This window comes from Theobroma cacao, chromosome 6, assembly GCF_053813885.1.
Source record: "Theobroma cacao isolate CCN51 chromosome 6, ASM5381388v1, whole genome shotgun sequence".
Classification (NCBI taxonomy): Eukaryota; Viridiplantae; Streptophyta; class Magnoliopsida; order Malvales; family Malvaceae; genus Theobroma; species Theobroma cacao.
The window spans coordinates 2,554,861-2,580,169 of NC_142644.1; the positions used below are offsets into that span (position 1 = coordinate 2,554,861).

General features: G+C 32.6%; 3 protein-coding genes across 5 annotated transcripts; all 3 read left to right on the forward strand.

Annotated features, from left to right (window-relative positions):
• Nucleotides 1-11,260: 11,260 nt before the first annotated feature.
• On the forward strand, nt 11,261-13,301 carry LOC18595278 (uncharacterized). Of its 3 annotated transcripts, XM_088807078.1 has the most exons (5): nt 11,262-11,636; nt 11,709-11,920; nt 12,049-12,613; nt 12,692-12,783; nt 12,869-13,301. In XM_088807078.1, the coding sequence occupies exons 1-5, from the start codon at nt 11,358-11,360 to the stop codon at nt 13,005-13,007; spliced, it is 1,287 nt and encodes a 428-aa protein (XP_088663204.1). In that variant the 5' UTR covers nt 11,262-11,357; the 3' UTR covers nt 13,008-13,301. The 3 variants fall into 3 exon arrangements, with proteins under 3 accessions (XP_088663205.1, XP_088663204.1, XP_007023216.2); XM_088807079.1 differs by having other exon boundaries at nt 11,261-11,920; nt 12,874-13,009; XM_007023154.3 differs by having other exon boundaries at nt 11,262-11,920.
• Nucleotides 13,302-14,857: 1,556 nt separating this feature from the next.
• Nucleotides 14,858-16,363, forward strand: TMM (Leucine-rich repeat (LRR) family protein). The gene has a single exon (XM_007023158.3). It carries the CDS (start codon nt 14,914-14,916, stop codon nt 16,309-16,311), a length of 1,398 nt encoding a protein of 465 aa, XP_007023220.3. The 5' UTR covers nt 14,858-14,913; the 3' UTR covers nt 16,312-16,363.
• A 4,267-nt stretch (nt 16,364-20,630) lies between these two features.
• Nucleotides 20,631-25,251, forward strand: LOC18595281 (PTI1-like tyrosine-protein kinase At3g15890). Its single transcript, XM_007023163.3, has 4 exons — nt 20,631-21,132; nt 21,623-21,770; nt 23,886-24,148; nt 24,235-25,251. The coding sequence occupies exons 1-4, from the start codon at nt 21,089-21,091 to the stop codon at nt 24,893-24,895; spliced, it is 1,116 nt and encodes a 371-aa protein (XP_007023225.2). The 5' UTR covers nt 20,631-21,088; the 3' UTR covers nt 24,896-25,251.
• Nucleotides 25,252-25,309: the final 58 nt, after the last annotated feature.

Genomic DNA, 25,309 nt, shown 5'->3' on the forward strand with positions numbered 1-25,309 from the left:
TGAAAATACTCCTTTCTTTTCCTCATCTTCTAGTTATGATAGTCAAGGGGAAGAAGATGATCTACTAGTTTATACTGTAACCCATTCTGTTAGTACCACAAAATTCATGCACCTAATCCTGCACCTGCTCGACCACCTATTGTCCAAGTCTGTTCCAAACGACCAAAGGCTCAGACCACATGCCCTTTACCAATCCCTTTGCAGTCAGATCCAGTCTCCAATGATCATGATCCTAGTCTTCATCTCCCTATTGCTCTTTGCAAAGGTAAACGTCAATGTACTTATCCTATTTCATCCCTTATTTCTTATGATCACTTGTCTTCTTCTTTTAGTTCAATTGATGCATCCTTGGATTCTGTTTCAATTCCTAAAACTGTTCATGAAGCTTTGTCCCATCCTGGTTGGCGTGCTGCTATGGTAGAGGAAATGGTGGCTTTAGATGGTAATGGTACTTGGGATTTGGTAAATTTACCTGCTGGTAAGATAGCTATTGGGTGCAAATGGGTGTTTGCTATGAAGGTAAATCTTGATGGATTAGTGGCTCGCCTTAAAGTCGTCTTGTTGCTAAAGGGTATGTCCAAATTTATGGTGTTGATTATTCTGATACTTTCTCTCTAGTAGCTAAACTTACCTCTATTAGTTTATTCATCTCTATGGCGACTACCTATGATTGGCTTTTACATCAATTAGATATCAAGAATGCTTTTTTACATGGTGACCTCTAGGAGGAAGTGTACATGGAGCAACCACCTGGGTTTATTGCTCAGGGGGAGTATAAAAAAGTCTATCATTTTTGAAAATCCTTGTATGGCCTAAAACAAAGCCCTCGTGCTTGGTTTGGCAAATTCAATGAAGTAGTTCAGGAGTTTGGGATGAAGAAGAGTAAGTGTGATCACTCAGTGTTTTATAAAACAGTTTGAGGCAAGCATAATCTTACTAGTAGTGTATGTTAATGATATTGTCATTACTGAGAGTGACACTGCAGGAATTTCATCTCTCAAATCCTTTCTTCATACCCAATTTCAGACAAAAGATTTGGAGTTGTTGAAGTATTTTTTGGGTGTTGAGGTGACAATGAGTAAAAAATGTATATTCTTGTCTCAAAGAAAATATGTTCTTGACTTGTTGACTGAGACAGGAAAATTGGGCGCTAAGCCGTGTAATGCACCAATGACTTTTAATTTGCAACTTACAAAATAAGATGGTGAATTGTTTAAAGACCCTAAGAAGTATAGAAAACTAATTGGAAAATTGAATTATCTTACAGTGACTCGTTCTGATATTGCATACTCTATTAACATTGTTAGTCAGTTTATGTTTGCTCCAACAATTAACCATCGGGCAGCTTTAGAACAAATCTTATGTTATTTGAAGGGGGCTCTAAGATGTGGTCTATTTTATCGAAATCATGAACACACTAATATTGAATGTTTTTCAGATGTAGATTAGGCAGGTTCCAAGAGTGATAAGAGATCCATTACAGGATATTGTGTTTTTATTGGAGGAAATCTAGTCTCATGGAAAAGTAAGAAGCAGAATGTAGTATCTCGATCTAGTGCAAAATCAGAAAACAGAGCTATGGCACAAACTGTGTGTGAGGTAGTATGGATGTATCAGCTATTAAGTGAAGTTGGTCTTAAGTCTTCTTTACCTGCAAAGCTGTGGTGTGATAATCAAGCTGCTCTCCATATTGCCTCCAATCTCGTGTTTCATGAACAAACTAAGCATATTGAAATTGATTATCATTTTGTTCGTGAAAAGATTCAGCATAAATTCATCTCTACAGGATATGTTAAAACTGAAGACTAACTAGGAGATATCTTCACAAAAGAGTTAAATGGACCTTGAGTGGATTATATTCGTACCAAGCTGGGCATGATTAACATCTATGCTCTAACTTGAGGGGGAGTGTTATAGAATAGGAAATGTGTAAATATTCTTTTATTAATAAACGTGATTATAGGAATTAGAAATCACCATAATTATTGGGATTGGGAATCATCATAATTATAGGGATTTTATTTTCTTTATTCTTTTCCTATTTTAGAGATGTTTAGGTTGTATATATAGATGATATATTATGAATGAAATATGTTGAGTTTTCTCTTCCTAAATAACAAATGGAAAACAAACTATTTCCTAATACAAAATTATAATAAATGGAAAACAAACTATTTCCTAATATAAAATAATAATGGAAAACAAACTATTTTCATTATTATAATTTTGTATTAGGAAATAGTTTGTTTTCCATTATTGTTTTATATTAGGAAATGGTTTGATTTACCATTATTATTTTATATTAGGAATAGTTTATTTTCCATTTATTATAATTTTGTTTCAGGAAATAGTTTGTTTTCCATTTATTATAATTTTGTATTGGAAAATAATTTGTTATCCCATTATTGTAATTTTGTATTAGGAAATAGTTTGTTTTCCATCATTATTTTATATCAGGAAATAGTTTGTTTTCCCATTATTATAATTTTGTATTAGAAAATAGTTTGTTTTCTCATTATCATTCTGTATTAGGAAATAGTTTGTTTTTCCATTATTATAATTTTAAAGTTGTGAAGCCTTGGATTAGGAGTTATTTATCTTTTCAAATCATTTTAAATTCGTAAAGTCTCGGATTAGGAGTTATTTATCCTTTTAAATCATTTAAAGTCGTAAAGCCTCGGATGAGGAGTTATTTATCTTTTCAAATTATTTTAAAATTGTAAAGCCTCATATGAAGAATCATTTATTATTTAAAATTGTAGGGTCTCAAATGATTTATTTATCTTTTCAAATTATTTTCAAAGTTGTGAAGTCTCTAATGAAGAGTCATTTATCATTTAAAGTGGTACAACCTCAAATGAGGAGTTATTCATTTTTTTCAAATTATCTTTAAAGTTGTAAAGCCTCGAATAAGGAGTCATTTATCTTTAAAGTTGTAAAGCCATGGATAAGAAGCCATTTATTTTTTCCAAATCATCTTCAACATCTTTGCACTATTCATGATTTTCAAGAATGCACAAAGAAAGGCAACTATAGACATTATTTTTTGAATAAATTGATTATTTTCATATGTTTAATATTTACTTTATTTAGTATTTTCCATATTTGATATTTTTATTATTATCCACTATTTCATTTACTTTTATTCTATGAGATACATGTTGAAACCCATATTTGGAATTTGGTTTAGGGGTTCAGTGGGCTTTAAATAATGTCCAAGCTTGTTTGAGTTTTCTTTCAAATGATTTAAGCCGATAGCCCAAAAACAAGATTTATAAGGGCAACTAGGATTGAAATGGATTGAATAAACCCAATTAAGCTAAACTAAATAAGAACTAAATCATGAACAGTTGGCAAAAAAATGTATAAGGTAGAAATGTGCTTTCTACCAATAACAGTTTTCATGCCCTGGCAAAGGCTAGGGGTACCTACTAAACATGATATTCTCACGCTTGGCCAAATGAATCATCAGGGTGGGGTGGTCATACCTGCTTAGCAATAATCAAAGGCTAATATAGCCCAATCAAGGACTTTAATTTCTTTAGAGTAGGATAAGAGAGGTCCATATGCCTTTTGAAAGATTTTTGCATTGTATTTGAAGCTCAGGGATCTAAAACCATTGTTATCGAAAGACAAGAAAGATTGATTGTTATTTATGTGGACGGAGCAGATAAGCTCTCCATCTTAAGCAATAAAGAGTTTTTTTTTCAAGAAAAAAAAAGCCTTAAAATAAAACCAGGAAACCCTAACAACAAAAAACCCTAGTTTTTCTAGTAGTCGATACACACACAAATCCAAAACCATCTAGCAAAACAAAAAAACCAAAAAAAAAAAGAGAAAGAAGCAATAATAGAGGAGGCTTTGTGAAAAAAGGCTTGGATTTTGGTGATTTGTGGGGGGTTTAAGGTTAGGGTAAGGGTTTGAAAAGAAGAAACGAAGGAGGGAGGGAGGAGAGTTTGTGGTTGACAATGGCAACCACAATGGAGAAAGGTTGCAGAGAAGGTTTTTTCTTAGGGTTCAATGGAGCTTAGGTTTAAAGATGAGGGAAGCCATTGGAAAGAGAAAATAAATGAGAAAAATGAGGGATAAGTTGAAAAAAGAGGTTTTATACTTAGAGAAAAATGATGAAATGTCTAATTTGAAAATTAATAGACCTCCATTTAATTTTGATCAAAACTTAAGGTATCTAGGTTTTTTACCCTTGTTTTTGTGTTTTTTTTTCCGTCAGTTCTTTTTTCATTAATTTATGCATTTTTTATGAAATATTTAGTTATATAAAATATAATATGGTAAAAAGTATACACAGTTATATGAGAAAATAAATAAACGTATAGCCTAGTAAAAGTATATTAAGTAATATTTTAAATTGATCAATACTATAAAAGAATAATCTTAAAGATAACTCTCATAAAACTATATAGAATGTTCATGTATATATAAAAAAAAGAAAATAAAATAGATAAATGTAGTTAGCAAAAAGTATACATATATCATGTTAATGCCTTAAAAGCATTGGATATTCATACTCGTACAGAAATAAAAATGGTAAAATATTTAGGCTCTTTCTTTTTATTATTGTTATAAGAAGTACATAAGATAATATAAAAAAGGGTACTAGGTTAGAAAGGAAATAAAAATAATGATATAGTAATAAAAAATAGTATCATAAATTACTCAAACTAAAAATAAAATTAGCTTGAAAGGTAGAGAGTTAGAATATTTATGCTTAGAGAAGTAGACTACTTATGCTACTAAATTTTTATGCATAATAAGTATATTATTTGGATTATTAACCAATGATAAAATATTTTCAAGAGATGTGAGAAGTCACAACCTCGAATTAATTTTCCTAGGTGCAGAATTTTTATTAAAACTCTAGTAGTATGATGGGAGAGTTTTAATTTTGAGTCTCAATATCACTACAAAAAAACAACCTATTTTCAACAGAATTTTTCGTTGGAAAAAAGCTTATTTTCGTTGAAAATGCCTTTTTTCGACGAATTTTCAATGAAAAAATCCGTTAAAAATTTCATCAGTAAAAGCATCGTCGGTAATACTTTCCGTTGAAAAATTCTGTTGGAAAAAATATGATTTCTGTAGGCTATCCCATTGGAATTCCGTTGGAAACAACTATTAAAAGAATTCCGTTGGAAATTTCTAATAAAATTTTCTGTTGCAAAAAAAATTTCGATGGAAATTTTCCATTGAAAAAACGTTAAAAATTTCCAACAAAATTTTCCATTAGAAAAACATTTCCGATAGAAAATTTCGTTGAAAAAGCATTTCAGATAAAAAATTTTGTTGGAAATTTCGAACGGAATCCTTTTATATTAAGAAACACATTTCCAACAAAATTTTCCATTGCAAATGCTTTTCCAACGGAAATTATTTTACTAAATTTTAATTGCATATCCTTCTATTAATGCTTTCCAAAAAAAATTATCAATTTCCATTTCAATAATAAATTATCAATTCACATCCACATTTGACTTTCAAAATATATAAAAAAGACACACATTAAAAATCGAGATTCAAAGTCAAATTCATACAATTAAAAATTACCCTAATACACAATATCTAAAAAAGTTAAACACATATGAATATAAAGCTAAATGTGTTATTAAACAACTATACTAAAAAGTATCTAAGTGTGACAGTGAAAAATAGATATCATATCATGAAATGTGATCTTACTTGTCAAGATGTTAGCTTGAAGGTCCCGCATTTTCTTATTTTGAAAGCGCATTAGTAATGATCATGGTTTTCATACGTGCCATAAATTTACTCATGCTTTCCACCATTGCATTCTTAATTTCTTCATGTATTTTCTCACTTATCTTATCCAAGTTTTCTGAAAGATTTTACACTTTTTCTTTCAATGCAATTGCGAAACTGGTAGCGTTTGAGTTGATAGGGCCACACACAAACTCAAATGTTGCTACATTGCTATGTGTTCTAGTAAGTAAAGCTGTAGCAGGCACCCAAGTACCAAACCCATACACGTGAATGCGTGTAGTCTCCATCCCTCCAATTGTTTCAATCCAGGCATTCGGATCGAATTTTGGCTGAGAAGATGAATCTTCACCATATTTCTGTGATAGTACAGAATTATACATTTCCTACATAAAAAGTTAAATAAGATTAGTATTCAACTAGGGTTGTCAACTTTAAAGTCAAAATTAATCAATTTTGTACATACACTCGTAGACTTGAACTTGTTATCTATAAAATCACCATGACCCCTTAAACGCTTATGAGTGCAGTTGAACACTTTCAAAAAGCTAACATCTCGTTTCATCTCAATTGCCTGCATTTATTTACAACTATATATACTCAATTATAATCGATATATATAAATAACATGTAAGGGAAAACCAAAGTCAAACTACTAAACATACAATTTAAATTTAGTTTGAAAGAAAACCATACATATAAATGCGAAGTAAGATTAATTCATACCATCCTTTTTGCATGAACCACAAATGGAATTGAACCGCCAATGTGCTTTGAAATGCTTCTTTATTTTGGCGTTAAACGATTTTGCTTTGCTTTTCTCGATTTGTTTTGCCATTCTTCTGTACCCCATACCGTATCGATAAGAGCATCCTAGATTTCATTTGTAATTCATTCCCTTGACATGCCTTTGCAATCCCTAATGTTGTTTGTTTTGACTTCTGTCATTGCTTTATTCCTTTCTTCTAAAAGCATGTCTCTTAACCGATTGAAACAAATTTTATCCCATATTCGTCGAACCAAAACATCTTGATTTGCAGACCAAACACATTTTTCCTACTGCAAAATAATAGCGTAATTAAAAAAATTGATACAAATTAATTGAAAATAAAAAGTTATAATTTAATTGAATAACAAACATAGTACTTGAAATTTTTAAAACATTAACTCTTTTATATCATTAGGGACTTTCCTCCATGTCGACCATGGACCATTGAAGTGATTTTTGATGATCCTTGTTATTGTTGTTGTGACCCCTAACAAGAAAAAAGTACTTGTAGAATGTAAAAGAAAATTTTTATGTATTAAAATTTATAGCAAATATAACAATCTCATTAACAAATATAACAAATATAACAAGATAATATACCTCTCCCCAATAGGAGTTATACGGAATCTATTGGATGGTTCTACAGGAGTCTATAATCCTACACTAGACCCCCTACCCCTTGACCTTGAGGATGTGTCATCTACACTTGCACCTAAATCAATAAATGAGGATCTAAGAGAATCGTGAGTAGATATCTCATTTTCTACTTGCTCTGCAGATGCACCCAACAAAGAAAGTGTCTTAGAGGGTACATCATTATACTCCTGTTGCATCTGTTGTTGAATGGATAGATCAACAAACGCACTGGTATTTGTAGGCAATGACATACTTCCAGAGGTATTTGTTCATCTAGGTCTCGGTTTTGAATGCTTCCCGTTAACCATCGTTCCTGTAATATTTTTTTGTTAAAATTCATAAACAAATTATTTTAATAAAATTGAATCAAAGTATAAAAATCATCAATTTACAACAATGACAAGTATGATTATTCATTTGCACAATCAAAGCTGCAATTATATAGTATTAATTTCAACATTTATAAATATAAACTTTCTGTTATAATTTTATATCATGTCAAGATCTTTTAATATTATAAAATTAAAGTTAAACAACTATGTAACAAAAAATATAAAACCAATATCATATATGCCTACCATCATCAATCACTTTAAGAATAAGCAAACTCATGTTCTTCATTATTATCACTATCATCACTAAAAGTTTCACAATCGTCATCTTCAAGTATATATTTTCTTATGAGCAAATATATTTTAATCTATTTTACTTAACCCATCCCTTCTTAAAACTTAATATTTTATTATTCATTATATTTTTCATCCATCTATACTTGTCGTTTTTTTTTTATTATTTTTTTACAACTTTCCACCAAAATCAGTCACCATTATTCACATACTTATTTACTTATCTAAAAAAAACATTTATTTATTGCCTATTTGTAATTTTCTATATTTTTAATCATGATAAAAATTTTAACTTTCTTTCTTAATTATCTTATACCTACAATGCTCCTCAACACAATACTGAGCCAACCAACAAGTCCATATAACAAATAAGGGAAAGGATTTTACCTTGTTTGGGCTTGAATACTAACCCAAAATGATTGATTTGTTTGGCAACACCCAAGCTCGTGTCCTCAACTCACCATGCTTTCTCTGCCGATTGTACCGTGGGAGGGAAAAGGAGAAGCCTTTCCTTCTCCAACTAATACGACACCGTTTAGAGCCTTTTCTTCTTTTTCTCTTTCTTTCCTTCTTTTTTCTTCTTTCTTCTACCGCTCACCCCTTTCTCTCTAGCTCTTTTTTACACTGCTCTTTCACCAACTCTCTTTCCTCAATCCAAAGCTCACTCCTTGGCCTTTCTACCCAACCGGCAGCAACCCAAATCCTCCCTTTTTCTCGTACCGACGATGCACCTAAGCCCAAAAAATCTCCCTTTTACCAACGCCAAAACCTTTCTCCCTCTCTCCCTTCTACCGGCGCCGCTCAACCCTCTCTTTTTCCTCTAAACCGACGGCAATAGCTCCCTAAACTTCTCCCCTCTAAACTTTAACCAATAAACTAGAAAATAAAAATCTAATCCTAGAAACCCAAACCAAGAAATCCCAAAACTACTCTGTTTCTCTCATTTTTAAATGGCATATTTTTTTGATATTTTTTCCTGATTTTTTTGGTTTTTTTGTTATTTGATAGAAAGTTGCGGTTTGGTTGCTAAAAAAAAACTAGGGCTTTTTGAGTTTTATTGCTCTCTCTATAGGGTTTGGTCGGTAGAAGAAAGGGAAGCAAAGTTAAGGATTTGGAGAAACTGAGTGGCGCAGATGTTAGCGATTTCTATTTGACTTATATCGGTTGGTTTATTTTGAAATTAAGTTGGGGAGCTTTCAAAACAGTTTGGGCGAGTGGTAGAATTGGTTAAATCTAATTCATTTAACATGTAGTTAGAGGTTCAAGTCTTTACCCTAACACAAATTTGAATATTTTAAATTTTATTAATAAATTAATTTTTTAATATTACTCAATATAAAACATAATGTTATATTACTAAATTTATTATATACATGTATTTATGACACAAATTATATGTTATACTTTGATATATATTACAAATTTTGTATAATTAATTATCAATATAATTTTATAAAAAGTACGATAATAACTAATAAAATTAATAACTGTAATCATATAAATGAAATTTACTATAAGCTTACATATAAAACATATTAATATATATATGTAGGATATTTTAATATCTCATATATATACTTATATATATTAACTTATAAAATTATATCAATTAAAGAATATAACTTGCACTTTCATATTAATATAATAGGTTATATATATATATTTGTGAATAATACAGGTTTATCTATTTATATATATATATATATATATATATATATATATATATATATATATATATTCTATAGCTATGATTCTAATTTGTATACATAGATATAATAAATTAATATATTTTAAATATATTATATTAATAAGTTTATTATAAATCTATCTTCTTAATTTATATATATTAACTAATTACAATTAAAATTTACATAAAGTATTATTATTTTTTATTTAATTGATTATTATATCTTATCATGTATTTTTATAAAATTAACAAATTTATTTTGTTCTTTTTATAAATTTTTTAATGTTATAAAATTAATTTATAATGTATGATTCAATAAAGTTTTAAAAAAGGTACAAAATTAATCAAAGGAAAACATACTTAAACTTTTAAATATTATAAACTTCAATATGTATGTATTTACTTTTATTAATATCTATTTTTTATAAAAGATTAATAAAATTAATAAAAAGTATAAAATATTTTAAGAAAAAAATTAAAATAATACTATTACCAAAGGAAATTTTCCAACGGAAGATTCCGTTGAAAAATTTCCATTGGTAATAACTTTTTTCAATGAAAAATTCTGTTGGAAACTTTACCGGACTTCAAAATTTTTTGAGTCCTTAAACTTTTCGACGGATTTCCAACAAAAATCCGTTGAAAATTTCGTCGGAAAAGGTGGTGGCTGAAATTCTTTTGGTAGCAAAAAAAATTTCCAACGGAAAAATTTCGTTGGAAATTTGTCGAAAATATTAGTTGAATTTTTGTTAAAATTTCGTTGGAAATCCGTAGAAAATTTCCAACGAAATTTTTTTCGTCAGAAAAAACTTATTTTTTTGTAATGTATTTTAATCCCAAATAAATATTTCTTTAAAAATATTAATAAAATAAAAAACATAGAATAGAAATGAAAAAAAAAAGAAACAACAAAATAATAAATAATAATAAATATAAAATAAAAAGATAATAGTTGAAGTATATGTAATTTTAAAATAGTATAGAGTTATGTTAAAAAATTAATTTCTTAAGAAGAAATGGTAAAAATACATATTTGTATGATAATTTAAAAATGAAAATTAAAATCTTGTAATGGATGTCTTTAGCAAAAATGAAAAGGTAACGAAAAACATAAAACACATTTGTTATAATAATAAAAATATAAAAATTTAAATATACTTAACTATTTATCTTTTTAATTGAATATTTGAGATCCTACCAGAACAATGAGAGGATCTCGATTTTAATGACCTAATGTGATTCACACAAATTTATTTTTAATAAGTTCAAATTAGCATGTGTTCTTCTTTTTTATAGATAAAAGAGTCAATCAATCGAGAGTATTACACAATTAGATAAAGTAGAATACTTTTCAAAAAAAAATTAGATAAAGTTGAATGTTACGAATTTCATATCATTACATAGAATGTCACAAAAATCAAGTAAGAGATGAGATGAGTTTTTAAATTATAACTAAAGTTTTTCATCACCTAATAAATATATCTATTAAATTGCAAGTATTGATACACGCTAAACTAACCAGTAACCTAATCCTTTTTCTTCGCTTTTCTTGTTTGATTGTTTCTCTTTTCGCATTCTTCATCCGATATTATAAATAATGTATCCCTATAAATATAAATATATATTAATTTTTAATTTCTATGTCCTATTGCGGTTTCATGTATAAATTTAAAAAATTAGAAAAATGTTTATTTATATTCAAAATATGTCAAATTGATAATAGTATATATTTATGTGAATATTAATTTTGTATATGTATTAGATATTGAAATTAATTCAAACATTTCCAAATAAATAAAAAAAGAAAAATTCTAAAAAAAAAAAATACTGCTGAACTCTGTTAGAGCAAAAAATAGCTTAAAATGTGAAGGCAGAAGTCAACTAAAAGCCAAGAAGTCAGAAAACAATGGAGAAGGAGCAGGAGGAGAACGGCAATAGATGTCAAAAAACAATGGTGAAGGAGCAAGAGGAGAACGGCAATAGCAGCAGCTGCTGCAGCGTGTTGATAGAGCTGCCAGTGGGCGAAGCAGCAGCAGCAGAAGGAGCAGGGCCATTCAATCTGGAAAAGGCAGTTTGCAGCCATGGGTTGTTCATGATGGCTCCGAACCAATGGGACCCAATCTCCCGATCCCTCTCTCGCCCCTTACGTCTCCTTGATCATCACTCTCCGCCTCTTACAGTCCAGGTACGCATCTCCCAGCCCACTGCTTCCACTCTCCACCTCCGCGTTTATGGCACACGCTGTCTCTCTCCGCAGCACCGCCACTCGCTTTTGAATCAGGTGTCAAGAATGCTGCGGTTGTCGGAGGAAGAGGAGAGCAAGGTCAGGGAGTTTCGGAAGATTGTCGAAGCATTACATGGAGAAGAAGAAGCAGCAGCCGAGTGCTTGAGGAGTTTCAGCGGGAGAGTGTTCAGGTCCCCTACTTTGTTTGAAGATATGGTCAAGTGTATTCTTCTCTGCAACTGCCAGTATGCCCCTTTCAGACTTTTTCTTCTTCCTCACCCACCTTTGGCGTTGCCTGTAACTTGTATGTCATAATGTCAAATTGGGCAATATATGCTTTAATTGTCTTATGTCTCCCACATTATAATTATAGGTTTTCAAGGACTTTGAGCATGGCTAAGGCACTTTGTGAGCTTCAGTTTGAAACTCAACGCCCATTTTCTGGTGTAAGGGCTGCTGAAGATGATTTCATTCCTAAGACGCCTGCCGGGAATGAGTTGAAGAGAAAGTTGAGAGTGTCCAAAGTTTCCATGCGGTTAGAAGGCAAGTTTGCGGAGCCAAGAGCTGATCATTCCAAGTCAGATCTTCAGCCTTCCCAGGAATTAGACGAACCCCATGCCTACAAAGGAATGGGCAGCTTCCCCAGTCCCGAAGAACTAGCTAACCTTGATGAAAGTTTTCTTGCAAAACGCTGCAATCTTGGCTATAGAGCAAGTCGAATATTAAAACTTGCAAAGGGAATTGTCCAAGGCATTATTCAACTAATGCAACTGGAAGAAGGTTGCAAGGAAATAAGCTTGTCTAGTTATAACAAGCTGGCTGAACAGCTGCGACAAATTGATGGATTTGGTCCTTTCACATGTGCTAATGTGCTCATGTGCATGGGATTTTACCATGTGATTCCAGCTGATTCTGAAACTATCAGGCATTTAAAGCAGGTAACTAATTCATTTATTCTGTAAGCGATGTATCTTGAAGGTTTTTCTGCTGTTTATGATAGTTTATTGCAAGTGCAGGTTCATTCAAAAAGTTCTACTATGCAGACTGTTGGAAGGGATGTTGAAGGTATCTATGCAAAATATGCACCATTTCAGTTCTTGGCATATTGGTAGGTGATCTTACAACTTTCCTCTTGCATACTTTTGACTAGTTTCTTAGTAATTGAATTTTCTCCTTTGACAATATGTGATCAGGGCAGAGCTGTGGCACTACTATGAGCAAAGGTTTGGGAAACTAAGTGAAATGCCTTTCTGTGGTTATAAACTTATAACTGCTAGTAATATGAAGATGAAAGCAACTAGTAAAAGGACTAAGGTTTCTGACAGAGAGTAACCCTGCATCAGTTTGATTAACAAGAAAGAGAATAATTTTATGCTCGTTCTTCATTCTTCACTTGCTGATGTATTTGATAGGTATGTTAATGCCCATTTCCTGCTCTATAAGCATGTATTGTACATGTTCATGTTTTGAATGTCATTCTGAATCCTAGCATCCTACCCAACTATTCCTTGTTGTGCAACTATTTTTAGTGCTTCACATTTGGTTATGATGCCCTTCTCAGTCCTTTTGGTTACTACAATGTATAATTGTGTTGAAATAATTCTGCTATATCTCTTCTCATGCTCATTCCTTGATCTGCAAAAATGATTTTCTCCTGCTCAATACTGAAATTGAAGATATGAAGCCAATGACTAAATCAATCGAGATTAAGCCATAAGGAGGACATTTCTGCTCCAATCTCTCCCCATGATCTTAGGAATGGTGATAGACAATATCGCAGTATTTCCTCCTCAATAGGTAAATGGATTGATAGAGATATATTCTGCACAGCCAATTCTTTGCAGCCTTTGGCCAAAAAAGCATTAAAAAAAAAAGTGTTTGCAGCCTTCTTTTCTCTATTGGTAGGGTATATTAGGATGCATTTCTTATTTTCTTTTGTTTATTAATACCATCCATACTAATATGTAAAGTCATTTACTGAATTAGACTTAGTGAACACCAATTTAGTTTTAAGATTACATAAAAATTAAATAAAAGACTAAGAAATCATATACATAGGAGTGCAAACTCGGATTTATGTTCTGAATTCAAATTGTTTTTCTCATTTTAACCTTTTTTTTTTTGGTGGATTTCAAATGCTCTTAGCATTTAGCATTGGGCTTTTGATTGCTTGTTAGGCCCAATTGGTTGGGCTAAGCATATGCGAAAAATCTAAACTCCCTATCTTTCTCAAGATGGGCTTGGATTTTAGGGGCCATTTCTGCCCAAGTAATTATTTTCATAAATTATTTAGTTGATGTTTTTACTATTTGTTTCCTGTTTTTATTATATTTTGTTTAAAAAAAATAAAAAACACATAGTAAAAGTATCTAGCTTTTTATTGTATCATTATAGATTTCAATAAATAATAATAAAAATCTATAATTTTTAAATTTTATAGGAAAATTTAAATAAATTTTTATTTTTCTAGTATTATTATTTTTATTTTAAATTAAATAAATTTTTATAATTAACGATTAATTAATTATTATTAGTGAAAATATCTTTTGTCATCTTATGACTCACATGGTATTATAGCATCATGTCACATTAGCATGTCATGTTTTTATTCACCATGACATATTAGCATTATCACATGATATATAATAACAAGTGACATTTAGAGAAATATAAATTAATTCACCGTTAATCATAATAACTTATTTTATTTAAAATAAAAGTACAAATGCTTAATTGAATGTAATAAATATTTTCATTTTGTTTTTATATTTTAACATTAAGTAAGCAACATTCTTGAGAATGAATGATAAAACGGGACAGTGTCTATTATTGTATGTGTAAGGTATAGCAGTGACACGGCAGCTGCCCGAATCCGACCCAATCTAGTTCTAGTGTAGTCAGGCGGTCAGATGAGTGGATCCCAAGTCCCAAGCTTGGGGGGAAAACTCTCGTGAAACACATTAATGCAAAAATCTCGATCACAAATTAAATTCATCTCCCCTCATATCTCGTGAACCCATTATTAGCTTTACTTCATTCTATTCACCAACCTCTTCTTATCGACCTGACCCCTCTCATTTAACGCCTCTTTTCCCCTTCATCCCTATATCAAAAGTCCCAAGCCCACCATTTCACTCACTCCTGCCCCCAAAAAATGGCTCCACATTTCCCCTCCCTACACACCCTTTTCCTCATCTTCGTATCTTCTTTCCAACTCGCCAGGCCTTTCACAGTCATCATGTCGGATTCAGGCGTGCCATCCACCCTCATCGACGGGCCTCAGACAGGGTTTTCAATGAACAAGAATGGGGCTCGGACCAACCCACGTGAGCAGGAGGCGGTTTATGATATAATGCGAGCCACGGGGAATGATTGGGCCACGAGCATCCCAGACGTGTGCCGGGGGCGTTGGCATGGTATCGAGTGCATGCCCGACAAAGATAACGTCTACCACGTTGTCTCCCTGTCTTTCGGGGCGTTGTCGGATGACACGGCTTTCCCTACTTGTGACCAGAAGAAGTCGTACATTTCAGAGTCCATTACCAAGCTTCCTCATATCAGGACATTATTTTTATACCGTTGTTTCAGTTACAATCCTCAGCCGATTCCAACGTTTTTGGGCAAGCTGGGTTCTACGTTGCAAACTCTAGTCCTCAGGGAAAATGGGCATGTTGGTCCCATTCCTAGTGAACTAGCAAACCTTACTCGGTTAAGGGTCCTTGATCTTCACAAGAACAATCTCAATGGTTCGATTCCAGTTTCATTAGGCCGGATCACTGGCCTAAGGTCGTTGGATTTGAGTGGGAACAAGTTAACCGCTTCAATTCCTGGTTTTAGCTACCCAGTTTTGAATGTTTTGGACCTTAGCCAAAATCTTCTAATGGGTCCAATCCCATCAAGCCTTGGGTCATGCCAGTCTTTAGTTAAAATGGATTTTAGCCACAATAGTCTAACTGGCTCAATACCCGATTCAGTTGGTGGGCTAAAGGACCTCATGCTTATGGATATGAGCTATAATCGCTTGTCCGGCCCATTTCCTATATCACTAAGAAGCTTAACTTCCCTCCAAGCTTTGATTCTCAAAGGCAACCAAATGGGATCAACAGCCATTCCCAGTGATTGCTTTGACGGAATGAAGAGTTTAATGATCCTAGTTTTATCAAACATGAATTTACATGGTCTGATCCCTGCGTCAATAGGTCGGTTACCGAACCTCCGGGTCGTTTACCTTGATGGAAACCGCTTCAATGGTTCAATTCCCAGCAACTTTAGAGACTTGAAGCATGTTAGTGAACTAAGGCTGAATGATAATTACTTGACTGGACCAGTTCCATTTGGAAGACAAATGGTTTGGAAGATGAGAAGAAAGCTTAAGCTTAACAACAATTCAGGATTATGTTATAATGCAAATAGTGGTCTTGAAGATGCCTTGGATACATCCTTTGATACAGGCATTGGTTTGTGTGATACACCTAAACCTGGTTCAGCAAGGACAGTGCAGCACTTATCCACCATGAATGAAGAAGATATGACAAGAACAACAAATGTATCATCTGGAGCAGTTCATAAGACTTTAGTTTCTGTTAGATTGTTTCAGTTAACAGCATTACTTTTGTTCATTTTGCTGTTTCTGTAAGGGAAAAGAAGGCTTGTAAATCACAGTTCTTTGTACGTCTTAGTTGGCCTCATAAATGAATCAATTGTTGTTTGTTGAGGGAAATAGTCCTACCCTCTCTCCCTACTGCAGATAAAGCGTGTAGAGCATTTAATTAACAAACCTCAACAACCAGAAATCTGCCTATCTTCTTGATTGAAGTAGTCATCATGATGTTTGCACATATCTTAATTCAATTAGCACTAGACTGCCTATCTTCTAGTTGTTTTCTTCTATATGAGGCTGTGAGCTGAGTTATGCTAAGAAAATCTGAAGTGATTGAGCCTTTTACCTGTTGCATACATGACTTCAGATTCTACAAGAATAAGACAAAACTGAAAGCCAAGATAGAAGTAAAGGTTCTGACACTATAGTTTTTGGCCTTTTCTTGTTCTTTACATTATAATCTATTGGTCATGCACTGGCTTTTTGGGGGCACTCCCTGCATCTCCCTAACTGAAAGTGCAGTACAGTTCAACTGCAGTTATCCCAACAAAACTATTTTATTAGCAGTCTAATTTGCAATAAGTTGCAAAGGAGTCCAGCTTGTAAGAACTACCAGTTATTTTTTATGATAAATATTAATTGCTTAAGTTAAGGTCTTAATTTACTGTTAATTAACACAGCTAACAAGGACCCTTTCTTTTGGCTATACCTGCCAATAGATGGTCCACAGGTAGCTGGACCAAATAAGTTAATTTATGAGCAAAACTTTGGGAGCATATAATATCAACATTCAATGACAAAATTAGCATACAATCAGTGCATACGATAATAACCAGAAATGCAAATTGGGGTAATTGAAAGAATGAAGAGAAAACTTCAAAGAAACAAGCAAATGATTCTGATTTCTGACACCATTGTTTCTCTCTTGAACTACAAAACAACTTCTTCACATTTTGCATTTATCATGATTCAGGAGCAAGTTATCATACTAGTGGATTTCATATCCCATTTCCTTTTACTCCTTTTCTATCTGTTTGGACTGACAAATACAGATAATCTAGGGGCAGAAGCCTCCTCAGGTTTGCCTTGTAGAACTCCATAAAGCTATAAGCTATTGCTTTCCTTTTCTTGTATCAATCATTGGTAGGCCTACCAACTAAAGCAGATTGGCTTGTAGTGCAAAAGGAGAATATCTGGTCCTAGGCTTCAAGCATATTGAACCCAAGATATCAAACAAACTATCAAGAAGGAATTGTTTGAACACCGGTGGTCCTTGTTGGTTTTTTTGAAAATATAAATCCTCCCTTAGGTTCATAAGAAATCTTGTTTAACTTGGCATTTCAAATACCAAAACTAATATAATTTCGTAAAAACTATCAATTTTAATGTTTTCCTGCAACATGTTATGATCACGTAACTATAGATTAAAATCACTTGTCTCTATATCGAATCTTCTAATTAATTTAAAAAAATTGAATTAAGTAATTGCAAACAGAACAATTATTCTCAAGTTGTGTATAGCTACAAAGTCTGCTGCAATTTTTCAATAGCGTGTTGAAATTTGCATATATTCATTCATAGTTAGTTGCTGTCACGTGCACAGAAACAGCCAGGCCATGAAGAGGGCCGAAGCCTGATCATCACTCCTTCCTAATCTAACTGTGAATATTTTAAAAGATTTTTATCTTTCTCGTGTTCCATCATTTGTTGAACTTAGGAGAAAACCCAAGAAATTCCTACCATGATGGGTGTTTTATATTGTGTTAAATTGTCAAATGGATACAGTATTTTTACAGTAATTTACTGCTACCACTTTGTATATTATAGTACAAGTTTTCTTGGTGTGACACCACACAGAAACTAGATGAACATGAGCCTCCACGTCAGGTTAAAAAATTGAAGCTTCGTTTAGCAGAAAAAGGCTGCAGATTATACAATTCAGATGTTGCTGTCTGTCACTGATGCAAGGGCAATTTACCTGCTTGATATGCGACTGTGACCTTCCCATTTGAAAAAGAAATAATAGTATCAATCAGACATTAGCTCTGCACCCAAAACTTTAATGGCTCATTGATTGATGATTGAACATTGATTATTACTGACAAGGGAGCAATGGGGTCTTAGGTCACAAAAGCTGCAAGAAAACTAAAAAGAGTTGGAAGGTGCAATTGGAGTTTTTTAGGTAAAGTTATTTGAGGTATAATATTTTATCGTGAATTCGTGACGGGTGGTAATTTTATTGTTTGAATTTTATTTAAATTTGATGATAATATATTTTAATTTTATTTAATTGAATCGAGTAATACAAGATATTTAATTATAAAATATTTATTGACATATGGTAAAACTTAAAATTATGTATGGATTTCAACAAAAATTCCGAAGAGAAATGGAAGATGGTTTGGGAGTCATCTATATCCATTCAAAACTTTCATAGTATCCCTAAAAGTAGTCGTTTATCTAGCTTTCATCATCATTATTTTTATCCTGAATTCCTATATTATTCCAAATGGGCATCCTTCGTGATCTTTGACAGGCCTACAACCTACTATACCTACTATACTAAGTTAGTATTTCTTGATTCTTAACATTTTTTTTTTACAATTGAGAAAAAGTAAATTTAAATTTTACTTTTTAAATAAAAAGATCATATATTAATTAATAAATCAAATGTTCGAATGTCTGATCCTTATCGATGTTATATCAACCGTTTACTTATTTACTGCAAATGGAAACCCCAATCTGTTTGGTCGGTTAATCGCCCCACTTCTTATAGCAACTTTTCAATGTGCATCAACAAAGTACATTATTAATGGAGGAAAAAAAGCAACTAACAAGAAAGGTAAAAGTGATGTACAAATGTACCTACAAAGAAAGCCAGATTTTACCTATCATTACACTTAAATTTTCACCAACCTAAGTTAAGAAAGATCATTGACACAAATATAGATACATAAACAGCCATTGAATTAAGTCCAAGCAGTTGTTTCAGAAGTGTTATTATATATAATGATTGTGATGCACCTCCCAAAACAATTATTATGTAATTATTGAGATCTTATCCAACATTTATTATTGCATTTATTTTTAGGGCGTAATATAACCAAGAGTTCAATCTCCCGTTAATGATAATTACTGTTTAAACACGTACACTTAGATTTAATATTTTTATATACGATACGAGAAAATACGAAATTAAACGAGTTTTGATTTAATTTTATATCTTAAACGTGTCAAACATAATTAATGTATTTAAGATACATTTAAACAAGATATATGTACCTTACAATTTTATCAGAAATTTATGTTAATTACTTTTGAAGATTTTTAGTTAATTATTAGGAGTTTTTTTATTTTTAAATATTCAATTTGTAAAACAATTTTCGAAATGGTGAGTCTATCTTTGCTTATTTTTTAATGAGTGGGTCAAATTGCAAATAATGATAAAAAAAAACCCTTTTCCTATGTTTGATTCCCTTTTAGTCTCCATGAAAAAAAAAATATATATATATATATATATATATATTTGTATATTTAGAATATGTTAAAAAGCACAATGATCTCACTTGATGTTTAGTTGTTTGACGAGGGGTGGATTAAATAAATAAATCCTTTGAACTGTTTTATGCAATATTGTTCAATTTGCAAGGCTACTCTTATTTTATTTAATGCATTATTAATTTACTTAATTAAAATCGTTTTCCATGATTCTACAAGAATTTGGGTACAATTTCTTCAAGAATGTTAATTGATGGAAAAATATAGCTCCCTTCTGCAAATCCAATTCCAACTATCATTGTTAGAATTAAAATTTTTTACTTAATTTTTTATATTATTTTCAGTGCAACAAGTTTAACTTAAGACACTGCATTTTCAATAAGTATTATTAATGTTATATACATAAATAAAGGAATTATTATATACTATCAATAAGAAAATTCATTATTATTATTATTATAACATAAAGTTGGAGTCTATTAGTAGGAAGATCTTAAATTCAAATTTGAGACCAACCTGAAATGATGGAGGCCTAATCTATGTGACACCCCTAATATCTCTACCTAAACTATAACAAAAATCACAATGCTTCGTTACCTTAAATTTAAAAAGATTTAGCACTCTCTTATATTTGTCCAGATAAATTAACAATATTTTTTAAAAATATTTGGTATAAAGCGAAAAAAGGTAACACATATCCATATCCGACACCCATCTATGTCCGAATTACGTAGATAAGTAAAACTATATAGTAAAAGAAACATTAAAAAATATATAAAAAAATGGAGGATTATATCCATGTAAAGAGAGAGACATGGGTGACTATAAAATAAAACGAAAAAATGGGTAGCAAAAGGGGACCCATGTGGGTGCAAATTTGAAAATTGAAAACAGCTAGACCCATGACAAACCAGCCAGCAAGCCAGCCACTGCAGCAGCAAACATCAACCATCCCATAAAGCGCACACACAAACACAAAAAAAGAAAAAAAAGAAAAAGAAAAGGGAATCAGCTTACTTCAATAAGCCTTGCCTGATACTCTTCCTTGTCTCAATTTCATCTTCTTCTTTCCTTTTTTTTTTTTTTTTTTTTTTTACTTTTTTTTAACTAAGAAAATCCAGAAAGAAAGTATGTTTTTTGGAGCAATTTTGTGCACAAAAGCGTTACGTTTGGCATCTCCTCAAATCTGCCTGCTTAGAAAGAGAAAGTGAAGTAGGACAACAAAGAAACGAGAGAGAGGGAGAGAGAGAGACTGGTTTTCATTGAAGGAAAAAAAGAAGAAAAGGAAGAGTTGGTTTTTCAGTTTGGTTTCCTAATGGCGTTTTGCTCTATAATTTGTTGTGGGAAAGGTGTGGATCGGTAAGTTTATCAGTGATTTACCTTTTATCTTTACTGTTTTATTTGTTTAGTTTTGGTTTAAAAGTTTTTCTTCTCGAAGATTTCTTTGGGTTTTTTTTATTGAATTTTGAATATTTCAGAAATGGTCAGGATTTAAGAAATCTGGGTTTTGTTTAGTTTTTGAAACTATCATCTGGGTCTTGATTAGAATTTCATTGCCTTTTGTTGTTTTTACCGTTGTCTAAAGTTTTGAACTTCCTGTCCTTTTGGTATTGTGATTTGAGAAAGGAAATACTTATTGAGCTTAATATAGCTAGCTGGTTTTCATTTAAGCTTAAAATTTTCGTACTTTGGAGTCAAATTAGCTAGGATATGCTGATCTTCATCCTATAAATAAGGTCTTTTATCGGTCAAATTGAGTGTTTTTGTGTTTAATTTTAAATTGAATTTGGTTATGTTGTTATGTATGTCTGTCGGTGGGGTTAATGTCTAAAGTTATATGATTCTACAGGAAGGAGAAAGCAAAGAAGCAGCCGACGTGGAGGGTTTTTTCATTGAAAGAATTGCACTCAGCTACAAATAATTTTAATTATGATAACAAGCTTGGAGAAGGGGGATTTGGCAGTGTCTATTGGGGTCAGCTATGGGATGGATCACAAGTATGAATTATTTTTCCTTTTTCGGGTTTCGTTCAACGAGCAAGTTAATTAGTATTTTGGCCTCTTATGTTTCCTAATTTTTTAGTTTTGCAAGATTGGTTGACCATTCATAGTTTCACCTTTTATGGTCTCCATGTTTCCTAATGTATGATCGATATTCTTGTGGAATTCGAGCTAATGGGTTCAGATGTTGATCTAACAAAAACTTTGGTAATATTGAACGTTCTAGCGTGCATTATACTTTAGTTTGCATCTAGTTTACTGTTTGTGAAAATTGATCTAGTTTCCTGGCATGGCTACTGTTATTTTTCCTGGTCCATATTTATACGAATCTCATATGACCAGGCAGAAAAGTGTCACTCTGTTGAAGTAATGGTGCAGGAGTTCTTTCCAATAGGATTGGTTAGAAGGTCAGGTGTGTTGAACTTCCAACCTAAAACTGTTCAACAATAGGTGAAAGGGCTAACTTGAATATAAAGCCACAACAAACCCCAAATCAGAATGATGTGGAACAACACCACTTAATACTCCTCCATAAGTGCAATGGAATAGCTGAGACAAATGGACCTATTTATATATTGTAAAGATGGGGTATCAAACACAAATGTCCAGATGAAATGTAATTGACCTCCTCAGTATTATTAAGTGTTATGGTAATCTCAAATCTCTGTCTCATTGACCTTTCCATGTTTTTTTTGGTTAGTTTTGGGGAACAAACACACAAATATCTAGAAGAAATGTAATCGACCTCCTTAGTGTTATTAAGTCATATGGCAATCTCAAATCTCTGCCCCATTGACCTTTTCATGTTTTTTTTGGTTAGTTTCAGGTTTTCTTTCTTCTATTTAAATATGTAACATTAAGTCATAGCTTTGATACTAGTCAACAGATTTGGGATTACTTCTTGTATTAAAATAATTTTGATTCAAGGGTATGATATATATCACATGAATTTTTTGGGTTACAACAGAATGATAAGACAGTTACAAAGTTTTGTCGAGTTGAAGTATATAAAGAGTTGGATTATGTTCAAGTCATATCTACTGACACTTGTGAGATGCAGAAGCAAAAAAATAAAATATAATGGTAGTGCTTAAGTTTTTGGCTGGTTTGACGTAAGGAGTGAAAGATTTTTGAAGAGTAAAGCTTCCTTCTGTTGTTGAGATATATACTTAGAAGGTTGTCTTAGAGGTTCAACTCACAAGTGCACTCATTGGGGATTAGAAAGTCAAGATCAGAAGAGGATGAGGGCAAAAATTAAAAATTCATCATGTTCTGCCAGTGCTATCAATTATGAATCTGTAAATGCTAAACTCTTTTGCCTTCATGGTGAAAAAATGTGGGTGATATGGCAATATAAAAAGTATAAAACATTTAGGATCCAAAATGTCTCAACAAGAGCACATTGTCACATATGCATGGTGGCTAGTAGCTGTTGTGCCAGAGACCCTAAAATGTTAAAGTCAGAGTTGGAACTTAGGTATATCATCATGGGTTGTTTTGAAGTTTGTTGATGTTATCATATCTTTCCATTTTTGTTTGCTTCACAGTTTAGTCAAATCCCTAATATTTAGAACTTTAGCAGCATACAAGGTATCTGTTTATCTTATATGTTACAATATCTAGCTCTTCACGTCAGATTTCTGTAGGATGGTATTTGCATTGATAGCAGTATAAAATAACATACAATGATAGATCATGACTGACTAGGATTGGGCTTTGCTAGATTCTTGTTCATTTGCTACTGGAAAGTTGAAAAGGCAGTCTATGCTGTACCATATCTGTTCTCTAGACCCAGCTGGCATTGTTGCATCCAATTTCTGGGAGTGTTATTGTAAATTGTCTAATGCATCAGTTTCATCAATTGTTGAATGGTTACTATAGTATTTGACTGAATTTTAGGGCTTCTATTGTCTTCTAAATAGCATCTCTCTTTCTCTAAACACGTACCTGCTCATAGGATTGTTTCTATGTTCATGGCATATCCAGCCATTCGGATAATACTTTGGAATTCCATATGTATTTTTGTTTTAATTAAATGAACCTTCTTGAAGTTTTTCCGCTGCTTTATTTTTCTTCCAGTCACATTCTCACCTGAAAGTTATACACTTGCAGATAGCAGTGAAGAGATTGAAGGTGTGGAGCAACAAAGCAGAAGTGGAATTTTCTGTCGAGGTCGAGATATTGGCAAGAGTTCGACACAAGAATCTACTGAGTTTACGTGGCTACTGTGCTGAAGGGCAAGAACGTCTGATTGTATATGACTACATGCCAAATTTGAGTTTGCTTTCACATCTTCATGGGCAGCATTCAACTGACTGCCAACTTGAGTGGACCAGAAGGATGAATATTGCAATTGGCTCTGCTGAGGGAATTGCGTAAGTGTTGGACCCAATTTTCTTTCCTATTGTAACCTATTCTGACATGAATGCTAATCTCCACCCCTTTCACTTGACTACTTCAGCTATCTTCACCATCATTCAACCCCACACATAATTCATAGAGACATCAAAGCTAGTAATGTGTTGCTAGATTCAGATTTCCAGCCTCAGGTTGCTGATTTTGGGTTTGCAAAGTTTATTCCTGATGGTGCAACACATGTGACTACTCGAGTCAAGGGTACCCTTGGCTACCTTGCCCCCGAATATGCTATGTTAGGAAAAGCCTCAGAGAGTTGTGATGTATATAGCTTTGGCATTCTTTTGCTAGAGCTTGCCAGTGGCAGGAAACCTCTTGAGAAACTGAGTGCAACATCAAAACGCTCAATTGCAGAATGGGCTCTGCCGCTAGCTTGTGAAGGGAAGTTCAGTGAAGTGGCAGATCCAAGGCTGAATGGGAAGTATGTGGAAGAGGAGTTGAAAAGGCTTGTGCTCATCGCACTCATATGTGCTGATAATCGACCTGAGAAAAGACCTACCATGCTTGAAGTTCTTGAGCTGCTCGACGGAGAGTCGAAAGAGAAATTAGCTGAACTAGAAAATAATGAAGTGTTCAAGAACCCACAGTCTGCTGTTTGTTATGATGATGGGACACCAGCCGCTGAAGAGAGCTCGGACATAATTAAGGAAGAGAATGATCCAAAACCTGTGAAGGAGACTAAGCACGAAAATGCTCTAGATGGCTAATACCTTGGACAAATCGAAGTATTAGAAGTGAAATTTGTATCTGTGATATTTTGGTTCGTTTTCTTCTTTTCTTCTCATTAAGAGGTGGCACTGGCTGTCCATTATTAGAATTGCCAGCAACATTTGCCACTTTTTAATATGGAAGCATGTTTTTGTGAGCGCTATGGGATATATGCTTGGGGGCCAACTTTTCTTTTGTTCTTTGTTTCCATACAAATATTTGGTGTCTGTTGGGTGTTACATCTCTGGTCTATGATAGCTGATGTATTGACAGGTTCTGAGTTTGAGTCTGCTGCTTGTGAGATTGACATTTCAGGTGTGAGAAAATCAAATCAACTTCATTGCATTTGGGCAAATTTCTTTTAGTAGGTTTTGGAGGCCAAAGGAGGAAAGGGATTCGACTTATTGTTGGGC